Genomic DNA, 17,130 nt, shown 5'->3' with positions numbered 1-17,130 from the left:
ACGGGGGCTTTTAGGAAAACACAGCCAGACTCGACTTTCCGTTGCTGGCACAGCTCGGATCCAAGACCACCCACAGGATATCCCGAAAGGAACCGAAATCATTGAAAAAAATTTAAAAACGTGGGACGTCTGGCGGGCCCAGTCGGAAGAGGGTGCGACTCTTGATCTCAGGGTTGTGAGTTCAAGCCCCGCGTTGGGTGTAGAGATTTACTTAAAAATAAAATCTTAAATACTATAAAAAAGAAGAAAACTCCAAACGCCAGGCTCATATACTGAATTCAACGTGGTGGTTTTTTTTTTCACATTTATTTATTTCTGAGAGACAGAGAGAGACAGCGTGAGCAGGGGAGGGGCAGAGAGAGAGGGAGACACAGAATCCGAGCAGACTCCAGGCTCCAGGCTCCGAGCTGTCAGCACAGAACCCGATGTGGGGCTCAACCTCATGAACCGTGAGATGGTGACCTGAGCCGAAGTCGGAGGCTTAACCGACTGAGCCGCCCAGGCGCCCCGGAATTCAACTTAAAAAAAAAAAAAAATTGTACTAAACTCGGAGGCGCCTGGGTGGCGAAGTCGGTTTTCTCCCTCTCTCTGACCCTCCCCTGCTTGTACTCTCTCTCTCTCAAAATAAACAAATAAACTTAAAAAAATTTAAAAATTGTACTAAGCTTGTGTGTATTAGGCCGACCAGGGGGATGGGGAGGGGAAAACCTGATCATCTCAGCTGAGGTCCCAAAACAAGTGTTCAAGAAGGTGCAAATTCTGTGGGTGAAAAAAGCTTACATCAGCAAGAATTTAAGGGAATCTCTTTGTCCTGACAAAAGACCTTCTCTTTTCTTGTTTTTTTTTTCCTTCTTCTCTTTCTTCTTTTCTTTTTCTTTCATTTTTTTCTTTTTCTTTTTCTTTCATTTCTTTTCATTTCTTTTCTTTCTCTTTCTTCTTCTTTCTTTTCTCTTCTTTTTCTTTTTTTCTCTCTCTTTCTTTTCTCTTTTCTTTCTTTTCTTCATTTCTTATTTCTTTTCTTTTCTTTCTTTTCTTTCCTTCCTTTCTTTTCTGCCCTTTTCTTTTCTTTTTTACATCAACGGCCACTACTGTAAGTACAGAAACACTGAATTTTTAGGGGCGCCTGGGTGGCTCAGTCGGTTAAGCATCCAACTTCGGCTCAGGTCATGATCTCACAGTCCGTGAGTTCGAGCCCCGCGTCGGGCTCTGTGCTGACAGCTCAGAGCCTGGAGCCTGCTTCGGATTCTGTGTCTCCCTCTCTCTCTGACCCTCCCCCGTTCATGCTCTGTCTCTCTCTGTCTCAAAATAAACATTAAAAAATTTAAAAAAATGAATTTTTGAACTGTTTTTCTTGAATTCACAATGAAAATTGAAATGGAAACACAAAGTCCACACGGTTCTAGAGGAAAGAGCCACATTAGCATTCTTTCTAAACAGGACAAAATTCGGAGAACGGATTGCTTTCCCAAAGACAGTGAATTTATAAAAGCGGGTTAAGGACCTGTGGACACAGAGCCCATAAACATCAGTGGCTTTCCTGCACCACAGCAAACAGTTACAATAAAAAAATTTTTTTCAAGCCATCAGAAGAATGCTATGAAATGCACAGAAATGACCAACAAGTTTTTTTTAATCTATATTTTTCATAATCATAAAATTTTATATTTATTTAATAACCTTGACATTTATTTTATTACTTTTTTTCCAAGTTCATAACTTTTAAAAAAATGTTTATTTTTGAGAGAGAGAGAGAGAGAGAGTGCACGGGCGAGCGGGGGAGGGGCAGAGTGAGAGGGAGACACAGAATCTGAAGCATCTCCGGGCTCCGAGCTGTCAGCAATCCCGAGGGGCCTCCGAGGAAACTGCGCTCCACGGAGGGAGGGGATCGGGGTGCGCTGAAAACGCCCTGGGCAGGAGTCATACCTGCACCGTTGTTCGGCAGGCAGACAGGTACAGCCCTGTCCGCGGCACCCCCACCGCTGTGGGGACCCTTCCCTGGGGAACCCCGTAATCATTTTAAGGTGAAGACATTGGGATTCAACATATGCAGAAAGAAACATTTTGGAGGGGGTTCTCTTATCTGACTAAAATTTTTTTCCAACGTTTTATTTATTTCTGAGAGACGGAGAGAGACAGAGCACGAGCAGGGGAGGGGTAGAGAGAGACACACACACACAGAATCTGAAGCAACTCCAGGCTCCGAGCTGTCAGCACAGGAGCCCGATGCGGGGCTGCTCGAACCCACGCACCATGAGATCATGACCTGAGCTGAAGTCTGATGCTCGACCGACTGAGCCCCCCAGGCGCCCTTCTCTTCCCTTTTCCTACCAGTTAGGTATACAAGGCCCTAACTTTACCTATTCATTGGGCTACTCTTTTGTAAACTCCATATGCACAGAAATACATTTCCTCCCGTCTCTTCACCTCTTCATCGTAATCGTTTATCAGGTTAATTCACAGCCCTCAGAGACAGAACCTAAGAGTGTAATGGCTAATTTTCCTTGCCCAACCTCCTTAGAATGAAACTGAGGAAGCGTGTGAAGTATACGATGAGTCAACAAACAGAGACCAAAGACAGGGACGGAATCCAGACGGGACTGTTCTAACGTGAAGGGGGTGGGATGCACGTAAGGGACAATCCCTATCTTTTCCCCTCCCCCTCACGAAAGGGGAGAAATCAAAGTAAAGGCAGGTGCAGAAAAGACCGCTGTTATATTCTCCCTCATACGCGGGATTTAGTGTGTAAATTTTATCCCCACTATATGGAGGCAGAGTGCAAATGTCCCCAAAGGTGTCAAAGGTGGCATGACCCGCCCCCACCTTCTCCTGGGCCAAAACGAGGGCAGTGACCCTTCCCGCCTGATGCGGAGAGCCAGCACCGAGAAGGACACTGTATACACAGAGCTTACTAAAATAACCCATATCTGCCATTAGGCTTGTCGCTAATTGCCCACTCACGTCCCCACAACTTATTGGCCCCAGAAGCCAAAGTGCCCATTCCTCTGACAACCCACCTCTCACTCAGAATTCCTCACCCTCTTAAAAAACTGGTACCAGACCTCCCTGCTCCTTGGGGTTTCCCTTCTTTTCCTCTGAACCTTCGTGGATGTAAAAAAGTTACCATAGGAACAAATCTGTACGTCTTTTCTCCCGAAAAATCTGGCGCGTGTCATTTTAATTTGCACATCCCTACGCCAGAGCCTAAGAGGATACAGGAAATATTTCTTTCTTCCCGGACAAAAGCAACAGGGGTGGGAATCGAGGCAGGCCAGGGGCGCGAGAGTCGTCTCACAGGAAAATTCCGGATTCACAAGGCGCAAAGCCACAAGGCGTGAGCCCCGGACACTCACCTGTGGGTCCACCGTGGCGGAATAGGCAGTGGGCGTATCTATTGTGCACTCCTGGTCACTCACGTTTCTGGTGTAAGTCCAGGTTAACATTTTTTTCCTTGAATCCAGCTGCATGTTTATAATGGGGGATATTTTGTCTTGCGCTGTGATTAAAAAAGCAAAAAACAAAAAAGACGCTCAGAAGCCTTAGTTGTGTGGGGGGGGGGGTAGATTGCAAATCAAACCCACAAGGTCAGAGCGCGTGGTGGGCTCAGCGGGTTGAGCGTCTGGCTCTCGATTTCCGCAGTTCGTGAGCTCGACCCCTGCATCAGCTCTGCGCTGACAGCACGGAGCCTGCTCGGGATTCTCTCTCTCTCCCTCTCTCTGCCCCTCCCCCACTTGCGCTCTGTCTCTCTCTCAGAAATAAACGCATAAACTTTTCTTAAAGGAACGAGCTGAAAAAAAAAAAACAAACTAAGAAAAACGAACAGACCACAGGGACGTCACTTCTCGCCCGTGAACTAAGCTATACTAATAATAATTTGGAAATACAGAAAATAATCAGAAAAACAGACAAATTGGGTAGAGCAATAATTTGAAGACTATGGAAAATAATTTGAAAGACACGAGTTGGCTACAGTCATAATTGAAAATACGGAAAAATACAGAGGCACCCGGCTGGCTCCGTGAGTGGAGGGTGCAACTATTGATCTCCAGGTTGTGAGTTCGAGCCCCGTGCAGGGGGTAGAGATTACTGAAAAATAAAATCCTTTAAAAAAATAAAAAGAAAGAAAAACATAGACAATAGTTTGAAAACTACAGAAGATCATTGGAACATACAGACAAGTTAGCGATCGTGACGATAATTTGAAAATTTCAGAAAAATACGGAAAATAATTTATAATTAGCCACAGTGACAATAATTTGAAAAATGCATCAAATCATGTGAAAACTACGGAGAAGGGGCTCCCGGGGGGCTCAGTCGGTTGGGCGTCCGACTTCGACTCAGGTCCTGATCTCGCGGTTCGTGAGTTCGAGCCCCGCGTCGGGCTCTGTGCAAACATCAACTCCAACCCAATCCCAGGATCTGTAGCATCTGTGAAATGGGGTCGTGGGGGACCCGAGCCGAACTCCAGAGTCACACGCTTGATCGGCCGAGCCCCCAGACGCCCCTGGGCACCCCCTTTCCTGGGCCACCTGCGGGAACATGTCTACATGCTCTCTGGCACCTTCCGGTGGACGTGTTGCGGGATCGAATCTTCACCCTTGGGTCCCTGATTCTGCCCGCGAATAAACACCTGTAGTTCGACTTGCAAAAGGCAAATTCTTCCCCTAGCATGGCGGTCTCGGGGCCGGGTGACGCTTTAGGTCTCGGGGGAGGGACTTCTGTCCCCTTCTGGCGTCATGGGGGCCGGGGGGGGGGAGTGACATCCCACCCCGTCCTGGGGCGCCCGCCTCTACCTACCCGGCCGTGGTTGTGCACAGCATGCCGACTTCAGGACGACCAGGAAGGTCACAAGATCCAGCACGGCCGCCATGTCCCAGCCCCAAAGCTGCACCTTCACAGGAGACACCAGGTCAGAGGTCAGATCCCCAGCTGCCTCCCCCCCAGGGGTGTCACTGCTAATGAGCTCCTGGCCGCATCCGTGGCCCTTGCTGGTCACGTCCACATTCCTGCTGCTGAGATGAAAAAAATCTTTCCCGGTAACCTCTTAGGTTCTGTACCTGACGCCCGCAAATTAAACAGATGAAAATTTAGCAGACACACCAGTTTTAACTACATATATCACACGGGGTCTCAGAAAGAAACATGCGCCTCAGGGAGACAGAGGACGACCAGGGCTTAGAAGCCGTGTCAGATTCAGCTTGGGTAAAGGGGTTCCGGACTTTCCGATGGGGACGTACAGCTCTGGGGAAACGCAAAACAGGAAACGCAGGAAATTCATGGCCATTAGGTCTGTCTTGTCAATAAGAGTCTCTCACATGATGAGACGTCTCTGGGTGTAGTTCTCCGCGTACGGAAACATCTCCACCATTAGAACATCCATTTACGGGGCGCCTGGTGGCTCAGTGGGTTAGGCGCCCGACTTCCTGCTTCTGCTGGGTTCTCAGTGGCCTGTCCCTCCAAATCACCCTTGTGCCCAAGAGGGAGAACTTTGGGGTGACGCGTTCTGGTGCCCTTCAAGGCGCACCTGTCCTGGGTCAGCCCGAGGGGGGAGGGGGGCCTGTCTGTGCCTCATCCTGGACCTCACCTGCCTCTCGGTTCACGTCGTCCCACCTTCCCTTTGGGGGGGTGGCCCTCCCATGCCACCGACGCCCCTCGGGGCCTCCGGGGTCCTTTTAGGGTTCTTGGGGGTCAGGGACCAGAGGGACTTGCTGTCATCGTGGAAAACATTTGCCAGCACGGAAGGAAGCGGAGTCACCGTGTCCGGGCCACGAGGCGAAGTGAGCCCTCGGGGCGGGGCCGGTGCGGAGTCGGGCTCCCCATCAACACAGAACCCCAGGGGCGGCCTTCGAGAAACCCAGAGCCGACAGAGACGGGAAGCCGGGCCCGGCGATGAAGTCCCAGAGCGCCGTTTGAGGCCCAAGGACGAGAAAAGGCTTTGAGGGGGAAGAGGTCATTTTCGGCCTCAGGAGCTGAGGTCCCGGCCTAAGGGGGTCTGAGAACACTGGGGGTGGACGTGTCCCTTCGCCAAGAGAGGGGGATCCGGGGGGCTGGATAGCGTCCCCTAAAATTCACGAGTTCAAACCCTAGCCCCAGGACCTCAGTGGGGCTGTATTGGGCGGTGGGCCTGAAAGAGGAGACGAAGGGAACATGAGGTCACGAGGGTGGCCCTGGTCCTCAGGACTGGGGTCCTTAGAGAAGAAGAGGTCAGGACACAGACATAGACAGGGGACAGCCACGTGAGGACTCGGGGACATGGTGTCTACGTGGTGAGGAGAGAGGCCTCAGGAGGAACCAGCCTCAGCCCCGCGTGGATCTCAGACGACCCCAGCCCTCGGCCCTGCCTGGATCTAGCTACCAAGCTCAGCCCTCACTGGACGTAGAGTCCCAGACTCAGCCCCACTTGAATCTCAGAATCCCAGACTCGGCCCTGCCTGGACCTCAGACCCCCCACCTCCAGCCCTGCCTGGACCTCAGAGCCCCAGCCTCAGCCCTGCCTGGAACTCAGACCCCCAGCCTCAGCCCTGCCTGGATTTAAGCCTCCCAGTTTCAGCACTGCCTAGGCCCTCAGAATCCCAGTCTTGGCCCTGCCTGGAACTCAGACCCCCAGCCTCAGCCCTCCTTGGATCTCAGACTCCAGACTCGGCCCTGCCTGACCTCAGACCCCCAACCTCCAGCCCTGCCTGGACCTCAGAGCCCCAGCCTCAGCCCTGCCTGGAACTCAGACCCCCAGCCTCAGCCTTGCCTGGACCTCAGACACACAGCCACAGCCCCTCCTGGATCTCAGACCCCCAGCCCCAGCCCTGCCTGGATCTCAGACCCCCAGCTCAGCCCCTCCTGGATCTCAGAACCCCAGGCTCAGCCCTGCCTGGATCTCAGACCCCCAGCCTCAGCCCTGCCTGGATCTCAGACCCCCAGCCTCAGCCCTGCCTGGATCTCAGACCCCCAGCCTCAGCCCTGCCTGGACCTCAGACCCCCAGACTCAGCCCCTCCTGGATCTCAGACCCCCAGACTTAGGCCCTCCTGGAGCTCAGACTCCCAGCCTCGGCCCTGCCTGGATCTCAGACCCCCAGGCCTCGGCCCTGCCTGGATCTCAGACCCCCAGCCTCAGCCCTCCTTGGATCTCAGACTCCCAGACTCGGCCCTGCCTGGACCTCAGACCCCCAACCTCCAGCCCTGCCTGGACCTCAGAGCCCCAGCCTCAGCCCTGCCTGGACCTCAGACACACAGCCCCAGCCCCTCCTGGATCTCAGACCCCCAGCCCCAGCCCTGCCTGGATCTCAGACCCCCAACCTCAGCCCTGCCTGGATCTCAGAACCCAGGCTCAGCCCTGCCTGGATCTCAGACCCCCAGCCTCAGCCCTGCCTGGCATCTCAGAACCCAGCCTCGGCCCTGCCTGGATCTCAGACCCCAGCCTCAGCCCTTCCTGGATCTCAGACCCCGAGACTCAGCCCCTCCTGGATCTCAGACCCCCATCCTCAGCCCCAACTGGAGCTCAGACTCCCAGCCTCGGCCCTGCCTGGATCTCAGACCCCCAGCCTCAGCCCTCCTTGGATCTCAGACTCCCAGACTCGGCCCTGCCTGACCTCAGACCCCCAACCTCCAGCCCTGCCTGGACCTCAGAGCCCCAGCCTCAGCCCTGCCTGGACCTCAGACACACAGCCCAGCCCCGCCTGGACCTCAGACTCCCAGCCCCAGCCCTGCCTGGATCTCAGACACCCAACTCAGCCCTGCCGGATCTCAGACCCCCAACCTCAGCCCTGCCTGGATCTCAGAACCCCAGGCTCAGCCCTGCCGGATCTCAGACCCCCAGCCTCAGCCCTGCGGATCTCAGACCCACAGCCTCAGCCCTGCCTGGATCTCAGACCCCCAGCCTCAGCCCCTTCCTGGACTCAGACCCCGAGACTCAGCCCCTCCTGGATCTCAGACCCCCATCCTCAGCCCCAACTGGAGCTCAGACTCCCAGCCTCGGCCCTGCCTGGATCTCAGACCCCCAGCCTCAGCCCTGCCTGGATCTCAGACCCCCAGCCTCAGCCCTCCTTGGAATCTCAGACTCCCAGACTCGGCCCCTGCCTGGACCTCAGACCCCCAACCTCCAGCCCTGCCTGGACCTCAGAGCCCAGCCTCAGCCCTGCCTGGACCTCAGACACACAGCCCCAGCCCTCCTGGATCTCAGACCCCCAGCCCCAGCCCTGCCTGGATCTCAGACCCCCAACCTCAGCCCTGCCTGGATCTCAGAACCCCAGGCTCAGCCCTGCCTGGATCTCAGACCCCAGCCTCAGCCCTGCCTGGATCTCAGAACCCCAGCCTCGGCCCTGCCTGGATCTCAGAACCCCCAGCCTCAGCCCCTTCCTGGATCTCAGACCCCCAGCCTCAGTCCCTCCTGGATCTCAGACCCCCATCCTCGCCCCAACTGGAGGCTCAGACTCCCAGCCTCGGCCCTGCCTGGATCTCAGACCCCCAACCTCAGCCCTGCCTGGATCTCAGAACCCCAGGCTCAGCCCTGCCTGGATCTCAGAACCCCCAGGCTCAGCCCTGCCTGGATCTCAGACCCCCAGCCTCAGCCCTGCCTGGATCTCAGACCCCCAACCTCAGCCCTGCCTGGATCTCAGACCCCCAACCTCCAGCCCTGCCTGGACCTCAGAGCCCCAGCCTCAGCCCTGCCTGGACCTCAGACACACAGCCCCCACCCCCTCCTGGATCTCAGACCCCCAGCCCCAGCCCTGCCTGGATCTCAGACCCCCAACCTCAGCCCTGCCTGGATCTCAGAACCCCAGGCTCAGCCCTGCCTGGATCTCAGACCCCCAGCCTCAGCCCTGCCTGGATCTCAGAACCCCAGCCCTCGGCCCCTGCCTGGGATCTCAGACCCCCAGCCTCAGCCCTTCCTGGATCTCAGACCCCGAGACTCAGCCCCTCCTGGATCTCAGAACCCCCATCCTCAGCCCCAACTGGAGCTCAGACTCCCAGCCTCGGCCCTGCCTGGACCTCAGACCCCCAACCTCCAGCCCTGCCTGGACCTCAGAGCCTCAGCCTCAGCCTGCCTGGACCTCAGACACACAGCCCAGCCCCTCCTGGACCTCAGACTCCATCCTCAGCCCTGCCTGGATTTAAGCCTCCCAGTTTCAGCACTGCCTAGGCCTCAGAATCCCAGTCTTGGCCCTGCCTGGAAGTCAGACCCTCATTTTCAGCCCTGCCTGGATCTCAGACCCCCAGCCTCAGCTCTGCTTGGATCTCAGACCCCCAGCCCCAGCCCTGCCTGGATCTCAGACCCCCAACCTCAGCCCTGCCTGGATCTCAGAACCCCAGCCTCAGCCCTGCCTGGACCTCAGACCCCCAGCCTCAGCCCTGCCTGGATCTCAGACCCCCAGCCTCAGCTCTGCTTGGATCTCAGACCCCCAGCCTCAGCCCTGCCTGGACCTCAGCCTCCAAGCCTCAACCCTGCCTGGATCTCAAAACCCCAGCCTCAGCCCTGACTGGACATCAGACCCCCAGCATCAGCCCGGCCTGAATCTCAGGCACAAGCCTCAGCCCTACCTGAATCTCAGGCCCGAGCCTCAGCCCTCCCTGGACCTCACCCCCAGCCTCAGCCCTTCCTGGATCTCAGACCCCGAGACTCAGCCCCTCCTGATCTCAGACCCCCATCCTCAGCCCCAACTGGAGCTCAGACTCCCAGCCTCGGCCCTGCCTGGATCTCAGACCCCCAGCCTCAGCCCTCCTTGGATCTCAGACTCCCAGACTCGGCCCTGCCTGACCTCAGACCCCCAACCTCCAGCCCTGCCTGGACCTCAGAGCCCCAGCCTCAGCCCTGCCTGGACCTCAGACACACAGCCCCAGCCCCTCCTGGACCTCAGACTCCCAGCCCCAGCCCTGCCTGGATCTCAGACACCCAAGCCTCAGCCCTACCTGAATCTCAGGCCCGAGCCTCAGCCCTCCCTGGACCTCACAATCCCAGGATCAGCCGTGCCTGGATCTCAGGCCCCCAGCCTCAGCCCTGCCTGGATCTCAGAACCCCAGCCTCGGCCCTGCCTGGATCTCAGACCCCCGCCTCAGCCCTGCCTGGATCTCAGACCCCGAGACTCAGCCCCTCCTGGATCTCAGACCCCCATCCAGCCCCAACTGGAGCTCAGACTCCCAGCCTCGGCCCTGCCTGGATCTCAGACCCCCAGCCTCAGCCCTCCTTGGATCTCAGACTCCCAGACTCGGCCCTGGCTGGACCTCAGACCCCCAACCTCCAGCCCTGCCTGGATCTCAGACTCCCAGCCTCGGCCCTGCCTGGAAGTCAGACCCCAGCCTCAGCCCTGCCTGGACATCAGAATCCCAGCCTCGGCCCTGCCTGGATCTCAGACCCCCAGCCCCAGCCCTGCCTGGATCTCAGACCCCCAGCCTCAGCCCCTCCTGGACCTCAGAACCCCAGCCTCCACCCTGCCTGGACCTCAGACCCCCAGCCTCAGCCCTGCCTGGATCTCAGACCCCCAGCCTCAGCCCTGCCTGGATCTCAGACCCCCAGCCTCAGCCCTGCCTGGATCTCAGACCCCGAGACTCAGCCCCTCCTGGATCTCAGACCCCATCCTCAGCCCCAACTGGAGCTCAGACTCCCAGCCTCGGCCCTGCCTGGATCTCAGACCCCCAGCCTCGGCCCTGCCTGGATCTCAGACCCCCAGCCTCAGCCCTCCTTGGATCTCAGACTCCCAGACTCGGCCCTGCCTGGACCTCAGACCCCCAACCTCCAGCCCTGCCTGGACCTCAGAGCCCCAGCCTCAGCCCTGCATGGACCTCAGACACACAGCCCCAGCCCCTCCTGGATCTCAGACCCCGCCAGCCCCAGCCCTGCCTGGATCTCAGACCCCCAACCTCAGCCCTGCCTGGATCTCAGAACCCCAGTCAGCCCTGCCTGGATTGCACACTCCCAGCCTCGGCCCTGCCTGGATCTCAGAACCCCAGCCTCGGCCCTGCCTGGATCTCAGACCCCAGCCTCAGCCCTTCCTGGATCTCAGACTCCCAGCCTCAGCCCTCCTGGATCTCAGACCCCCATCCTCAGCCCCAACTGGAGCTCAGACTCCCAGCCTCGGCCCTGCTGGATCTCAGACCCCCAACCTCAGCCCTGCCTGGATCTCAGAACCCCAGGCTCAGCCCTGCCTGGATCTCAGAACCCCAGGCGCCCTGCCTGGATCTCAGACCCCCAGCCTCAGCCCTGCCTGGATCTCAGACCCCCAACCTCAGCCCTGCCTGGATCTCAGACCCCCAACCTCCAGCCCTGCCTGGACCTCAGAGCCCCAGCCTCAGCCCTGCCTGGACCTCAGACACACAGCCCCAGCCCCTCCTGGATCTCAGACCCCAGCCCCAGCCCTGCCTGGATCTCAGACCCCCAACCTCAGCCCTGCCTGGATCTCAGAACCCCAGGCTCAGCCCTGCCTGGATCTCAGACCCCCAGCCTCACCCCTGCCTGGATCTCAGAACCCCAGCCTCGGCCCTGCCTGGATCTCAGACCCCCGCTCAGCCCTTCCTGGATCTCAGACCCCGAGACTCAGCCCCTCCTGGATCTCAGACCCCCATCCTCAGCCCCAACTGGAGCTCAGACTCCCAGCCTCGGCCCTGCCTGGACCTCAGACCCCCAACCTCCAGCCCTGCCTGGACCTCAGAGCCTCAGCCTCAGCCCTGCCTGGACCTCAGACACACAGCCCCAGCCCCTCCTGGACCTCAGACTCCCATCCTCAGCCCTGCCTGGATTTAAGCCTCCCAGTTTCAGCACTGCCTAGGCCTCAGAATCCCAGTCTTGGCCCTGCCTGGAAGTCAGACCCTCATTTTCAGCCCTGCCTGGATCTCAGACCCCCAGCCTCAGCTCTGCTTGGATCTCAGACCCCCAGCCCCCCCCTGCCTGGATCTCAGACCCCAACCTCAGCCCTGCCTGGATCTCAGAACCCCAGCCTCAGCCCTGCCTGGATCTCAGACCCTCAGCCTCAGCCCTGCCTGGATCTCAGACCCCCAGCCTCAGCTCTGCTTGGATCTCAGACCCCCAGCCTCAGCCCTGCCTGGACCTCAGCCTCCAAGCCTCGACCCTTCCTGGATCTCAAACTCCCAGCCTCTGCCCTGCCCGGATCTCACACCTCCAACCTCAGCCCTGCCTGGACCTCAGACACCCAGCCTCAGCCCTGCCTGGATCTCAGAGCCCCAGCCTCAGCCCTGCCTGGATCTCAGACCCCCAGCCTCAGCCCTTCCTGGATCTCAGACCCCGAGACTCAGCCCCTCCTGGATCTCAGACCCCCATCCTCAGCCCCAATGGAGCTCAGACTCCCAGCCTCGGCCCTGCCTGGATCTCAGACCCCCAGCCTCAGCCCTCCTTGGATCTCAGACTCCCAGACTCGGCCCTGCCTGACCTCAGACCCCAACCTTCCAGCCCTGCCTGGACCTCAGAGCCCCAGCCTCAGCCCTGCCTGGACCTCAGACACACAGCCCCAGCCCCTCCTGGACCTCAGACTCCCAGCCCCAGCCCTGCCTGGATCTCAGACCCCCAGCCTCAGCCCTGCCTGGATCTCAGGCCCCCACCTCAGCCCTGCCTGCACCTCAAACCCCCAGGATCAACCCTGCCTGGATCTCAGACCCCCAGCCTCAGCCCTGCCTGGATCTCAGGCCCCCAGCCTTGGCCAACCCTGGATCTCAGGCCCCCAGTCTCAGCCCTGCCTGGATCTCAGACCCCGAGACTCAGCCCCTCCTGGACCTCAGACCCCCATCCTCAGCCCCAACTGGAGCTCAGACTCCCAGCCTCGGCCCTGCCTGGATCTCAGACCCCCAGCCTCAGCCCTCCTTGGATCTCAGACTCCCAGACTCGGCCCTGGCTGGACCTCAGACCCCCAACCTCCAGCCCTGCCTGGACCTCAGAGCCCCAGCCTCAGCCCTGCCTGGAACTCAGACCCCCAGCCTCAGCCCTGCCTGGACCTCAGACACACAGCCCCAGCCCCTCCTGGATCTCAGACCCCAGCCCCAGCCCTGCCTGGATCTCAGACCCCCAGCCTCAGCCCCTCCTGGATCTCAGAAACCCCAGGCTCAGCCCTGCCTGGATCTCAGACCCCCAGCCTCAGCCCTGCCTGGATCTCAGACCCCCAGCCTCAGCCCTGCCTGATCTCAGACCCCAGCCTCAGCCCTGCCTGGATCTCAGACCCCGAGACTCAGCCCCTCCTGGATCTCAGACCCCCATCCTCAGCCCCAACTGTAGCTCAGACTCCCAGCCTCGGCCCTGCCTGGATCTCAGACCCCCAGCCTCGGCCCTGCCTGGATCTCAGACCCCCAGCCTCAGCCCTCCTTGGATCTCAGACTCCCAGACTCGGCCCTGCCTGGACCTCAGACCCCCAACCTCCAGCCCTGCCTGGACCCCAGAGCCCCAGCCTCAGCCCTGCATGGACCTCAGACACACAGCCCCAGCCCCTCCTGGATCTCAGACCCCCAGCCCCAGCCCTGCCTGGATCTCAGACCCCCAACCTCAGCCCTGCCTGGATCTCAGAACCCAGGCTCAGCCCTGCCTGGATCTCAGACCCCCAGCCTCAGCCCTGCCTGGATCTCAGAACCCAGCCTCGGCCCTGCCTGGATCTCAGACCCCCAGCCTCAGCCCTTCCTGGATCTCAGACACCCCAGCCTCAGCCCCTCCTGGATCTCAGACCCCCATCCTCAGCCCCAACTGGAGCTCAGACCCCCAGCCTCGGCCCTGCCTGGATCTCAGACCCCCAGCCTCAGCCCTGCCTGGATCTCAGAACCCCAGGCTCAGCCCTGCCTGGATCTCAGAACCCCAGCCTCAGCCCTGCCTGGATCTCAGACCCCCAGCCTCAGCCCTGCCTGGATCTCAGACCCCCAACCTCAGCCCTGCCTGGATCTCAGACCCCAACCTCCAGCCCTGCCTGGACCTCAGAGCCCCAGCCTCAGCCCTGCCTGGACCTCAGACACAGCCCCAGCCCCTCCTTCTCAGACCCCCAGCCCCAGCCCTGCCTGGATCTCAGACCCCAACCTCAGCCCTGCCTGGATCTCAGAACCCCAGGCTCAGCCCTGCCTGGATCTCAGACCCCCAGCCTCAGCCCTGCCTGGATCTCAGACCCGAGCTCAGCCCCTCCTGGATCTCAGACCCCCATCCTCAGCCCCCTGGAGCTCAGACCCCAGACTCGGCCCTCCTGGATCTCAGACCCCCTCCTCAGCCCCACTGGATCTCCAGCCTCAGCCTGCCTGACCTCAGACCCCAACCTCCAGCCCTGCCTGGACCTCAGAGCCTCAGCCTCAGCCCTGCCTGACCTCAGACACACAGCCCCAGCCCCTCCTGGACCTCAGACTCCCATCCTCAGCCCTGCCTGGATTTAAGCCTCCCAGTTTCAGCACTGCCTAGGCCTCAGAATCCCAGTCTTGGCCCTGCCTGGAAGTCAGACCCTCATTTTCAGCCCTGCCTGGATCTCAGACCCCCAGCCTCAGCTCTGCTTGGATCTCAGACCCCCAGCCCCAGCCCTGCCTGGATCTCAGACCCCCAACCTCAGCCCTGCCTGGATCTCAGAACCCCAGCCTCAGCCCTGCCTGGATCTCAGACCCTCAGCCTCAGCCCTGCCCTGGATCTCAGACCCCCAGCCTCAGCTCTGCTTGGATCTCAGACCCCCAGCCTCAGCCCTGCCTGGACCTCAGCCTCCAAGCATCGACCCTGCCTGGATCTCAGAACCCCAGCCTCGGCCCTGTCTGGATCTCAGACCCCCAGCCTCAGCCCTGCCTGGACCTCAGACACCCAGCCCCAGCCCCTCCTGGACCTCAGACCCCCAGCCTCAGCCCTGCCTGGATTTAAGCCTCCCAGTTCAGCACTGCCTAGGCCTCAGAATCCCAGTCTTGGCCCTGCCTGGAAGTCAGACCCTCAGTCTCAGCCCTGCCTGGATCTCAGACCCCCAGCCTCAGCTCTGCTTGGATCTCAGACCCCCAGCCCCAGCCCTGCCTGGATCTCAGACCCCCAGCCTCAGCCCTGCCTGGATCTCAGACCCCCAGCCTCAGCCCTGCCTGGATCTCAGACCCCCAGCCTCGGCCCTGCCTGGATCTCAGACCCCCAGCCTCAGCCCTGCCTGGATCTCAGACCCCCAACCTCAGCCCTGCCTGGATCTCAGACCCCCAGCCTCAGCCCTGCCTGGATCTCAGACCCCCATCCTCAGCCCCAACTGGATCTCAGACCCCCAGCCTCAGCCCTCCTTGGATCTCAGACTCCCAGCCTTGGCCCTGCTTGGAATTGAGACCCCCGACCTTAGCCCTGCCTGGATCTCAAACCCCCAGGCTCAGCCCTGCCTGGATCACAGACTCCCATCCTTGGGACCCTCCTGGACCTCTGACACCCAGCCTCAGCCCTGCCTGGACCTCAGATCCCAGCCTCCCCCCTGCCTGGATCTCAGATTCCAAGCCTCGGCCCTGCTTGTATCTCAGACTCCCATACTCAGTCTTACCTGGATCTCAGAACCCCAAACCTCAGCCCTGCCTTGATCTCAGAACCCAAATCTCAGCCCTGCCTGGATCTCAGACTCCCATCCTTGACCCTGCCTGACCTGACTCCCAGAGTCACCCCTGCCTGGACCTCAGACCCCTGGCCTCGGGCCTGCCTGGACCTCAGACTACCAGCCTCAGCCCTGCCTGGATCTCAGCCTCCCGGCCTCGACCCTGCCTACATTGCAGACCCCCAACTTCAGCCACGCCTGGATCTCAGACTCCTGGGCTAAGCCCCGCCTGGATCACAGAACCCCAGCCTAGGGCCTGACTGAATCCCAGACCCCCAATCTTGGCCCTGCCTGGATCTCAACCCCAAACTTCGGGCCTGTTTGGATATCAGGTTCCGAGGCTCCACCCTCCCTGGATCTAAGACTGTCAGCCTTGGCCCCACCTGGATCTCAGCCTCGCGGCCTCCACTCTGCCTGATCTCAGACCTCAACCTCAGCCCCGCCTGAATCTCACAGTCCCAGCCTCAGCCCTGCCTGGACCTCAGACTCCCGCTCGGCCCTGCTTGTATCTTAGACTCCCAGTCTCAGCTCCTCCTGGATCTCAGACCCCCCAGCCTCAGCCCCTCCTGGATCTCAGACCCCCAGCCTCAGCCCTGCCTGGATCTCAGACTCCCAGCCTCGGCCCTGCCTGGATCTCAGACCCCGAGATTCAGCCCCTCCTGGATCTCAGACCCCCATCCTCAGCCCCAACTGGAGCTCAGACCCCCAGCCTCAGCCCTGCCTGGATCTCAGACTCCCAGCCTCGGCCCTGTCTGGATCTCAGACCCCCAACCTCCAGCCCTGCCTGGGACCTCAGAGCCCCAGCCTCAGCCCTGCCTGGATCTCAGACCCCCATCCTCAGCCCCAACTGGAGCTCAGACCCCAGCCTCAGCCCTGCCTGGATCTCAGACTCCCAGCCTCGGCCCTGTCTGGATCTCAGACCCCCCACCCCCAGCCCTGCCTGGACCTCAGAGCCCCAGCCTCAGCCCTGCCTGGAACTCAGACCCCCAGCCTCAGCCCTGCCTGGACCTCAGACACATAGCCCCAGCCCCTCCTGACCTCAGACTCCCAGCCTCAGCCCTGCCTGGAACTCAGACCCCCAGCCTCAGCCCTGCCTGGACCTCAGACACACAGCCCCAGCCCCTCCTGGATCTCAGACCCCAGCCTCAGCCCTGCCTGGATCTCAGACTCCCAGCCTCAGCCCTGCCTGGATCTCAGACCCCCAACCTCCAGCCCTGCCTGGACCTCAGACCCCCAGCCTCAGCCCTGCCTGGAACTCAGACCCCCAGCCTCAGCCCTGCCTGGACCTCAGACACACAGCCCAGCCCCTCCTGGACCTCAGACTCCCAGCCTCAGCCCTGCCTGGAACTCAGACCCCCAGCCTCAGCCCTGCCTGGACCTCAGACACACAGCCCCAGCCCCTCCTGGATCTCAGACCCCAGCCCCAGCCCTGCCTGGATCTCAGACTCCCAGCCTCGGCCCTGCCTGGATCTCAGACCCCGAGACTCAGCCCTGCCTGGATCTCAGACTTTCATCCTCAGCCCTGCCTGGATCTCAGACTCCCGGTTTTGGCCCTGTCTGGAACTCAGACCCCCCAGCCTCAGCCCTGCCTGGATCTCAGACCCCCAGCCTCAGCCCTGCCTGGATCTCAGCCCCAAACTTCGGG

The 17,130-nt window shown here is 59.9% G+C and overlaps 1 protein-coding gene across 4 annotated transcripts in view; it reads right to left on the bottom strand.

Annotated features, from left to right (window-relative positions):
- Positions 1-17,130, bottom strand: part of LOC115507873 (granulocyte-macrophage colony-stimulating factor receptor subunit alpha-like) — a 39,050-nt gene that overhangs the window by 11,199 nt on the left and 10,721 nt on the right. For all 4 annotated transcript variants that reach the window (XM_032592261.1, XM_032592258.1, XM_032592260.1 and 1 more), the window contains 2 exons: positions 4,795-4,888; positions 3,351-3,493 (listed from right to left, as the gene is read on the bottom strand). In XM_032592261.1, the coding sequence (XP_032448152.1) occupies positions 3,351-3,493; positions 4,795-4,867 (216 nt within the window). In that variant the 5' untranslated portion in view covers positions 4,868-4,888. The remainder of the gene's footprint in view (positions 1-3,350; positions 3,494-4,794; positions 4,889-17,130) is intronic.

Source organism: Lynx canadensis, chromosome X, assembly GCF_007474595.2.
Source record: "Lynx canadensis isolate LIC74 chromosome X, mLynCan4.pri.v2, whole genome shotgun sequence".
Classification (NCBI taxonomy): domain Eukaryota; kingdom Metazoa; phylum Chordata; class Mammalia; order Carnivora; family Felidae; genus Lynx; species Lynx canadensis.
Note: the sequence above shows the minus strand (reverse complement) of the source record. Positions and strands in the feature narration are given on the sequence as shown.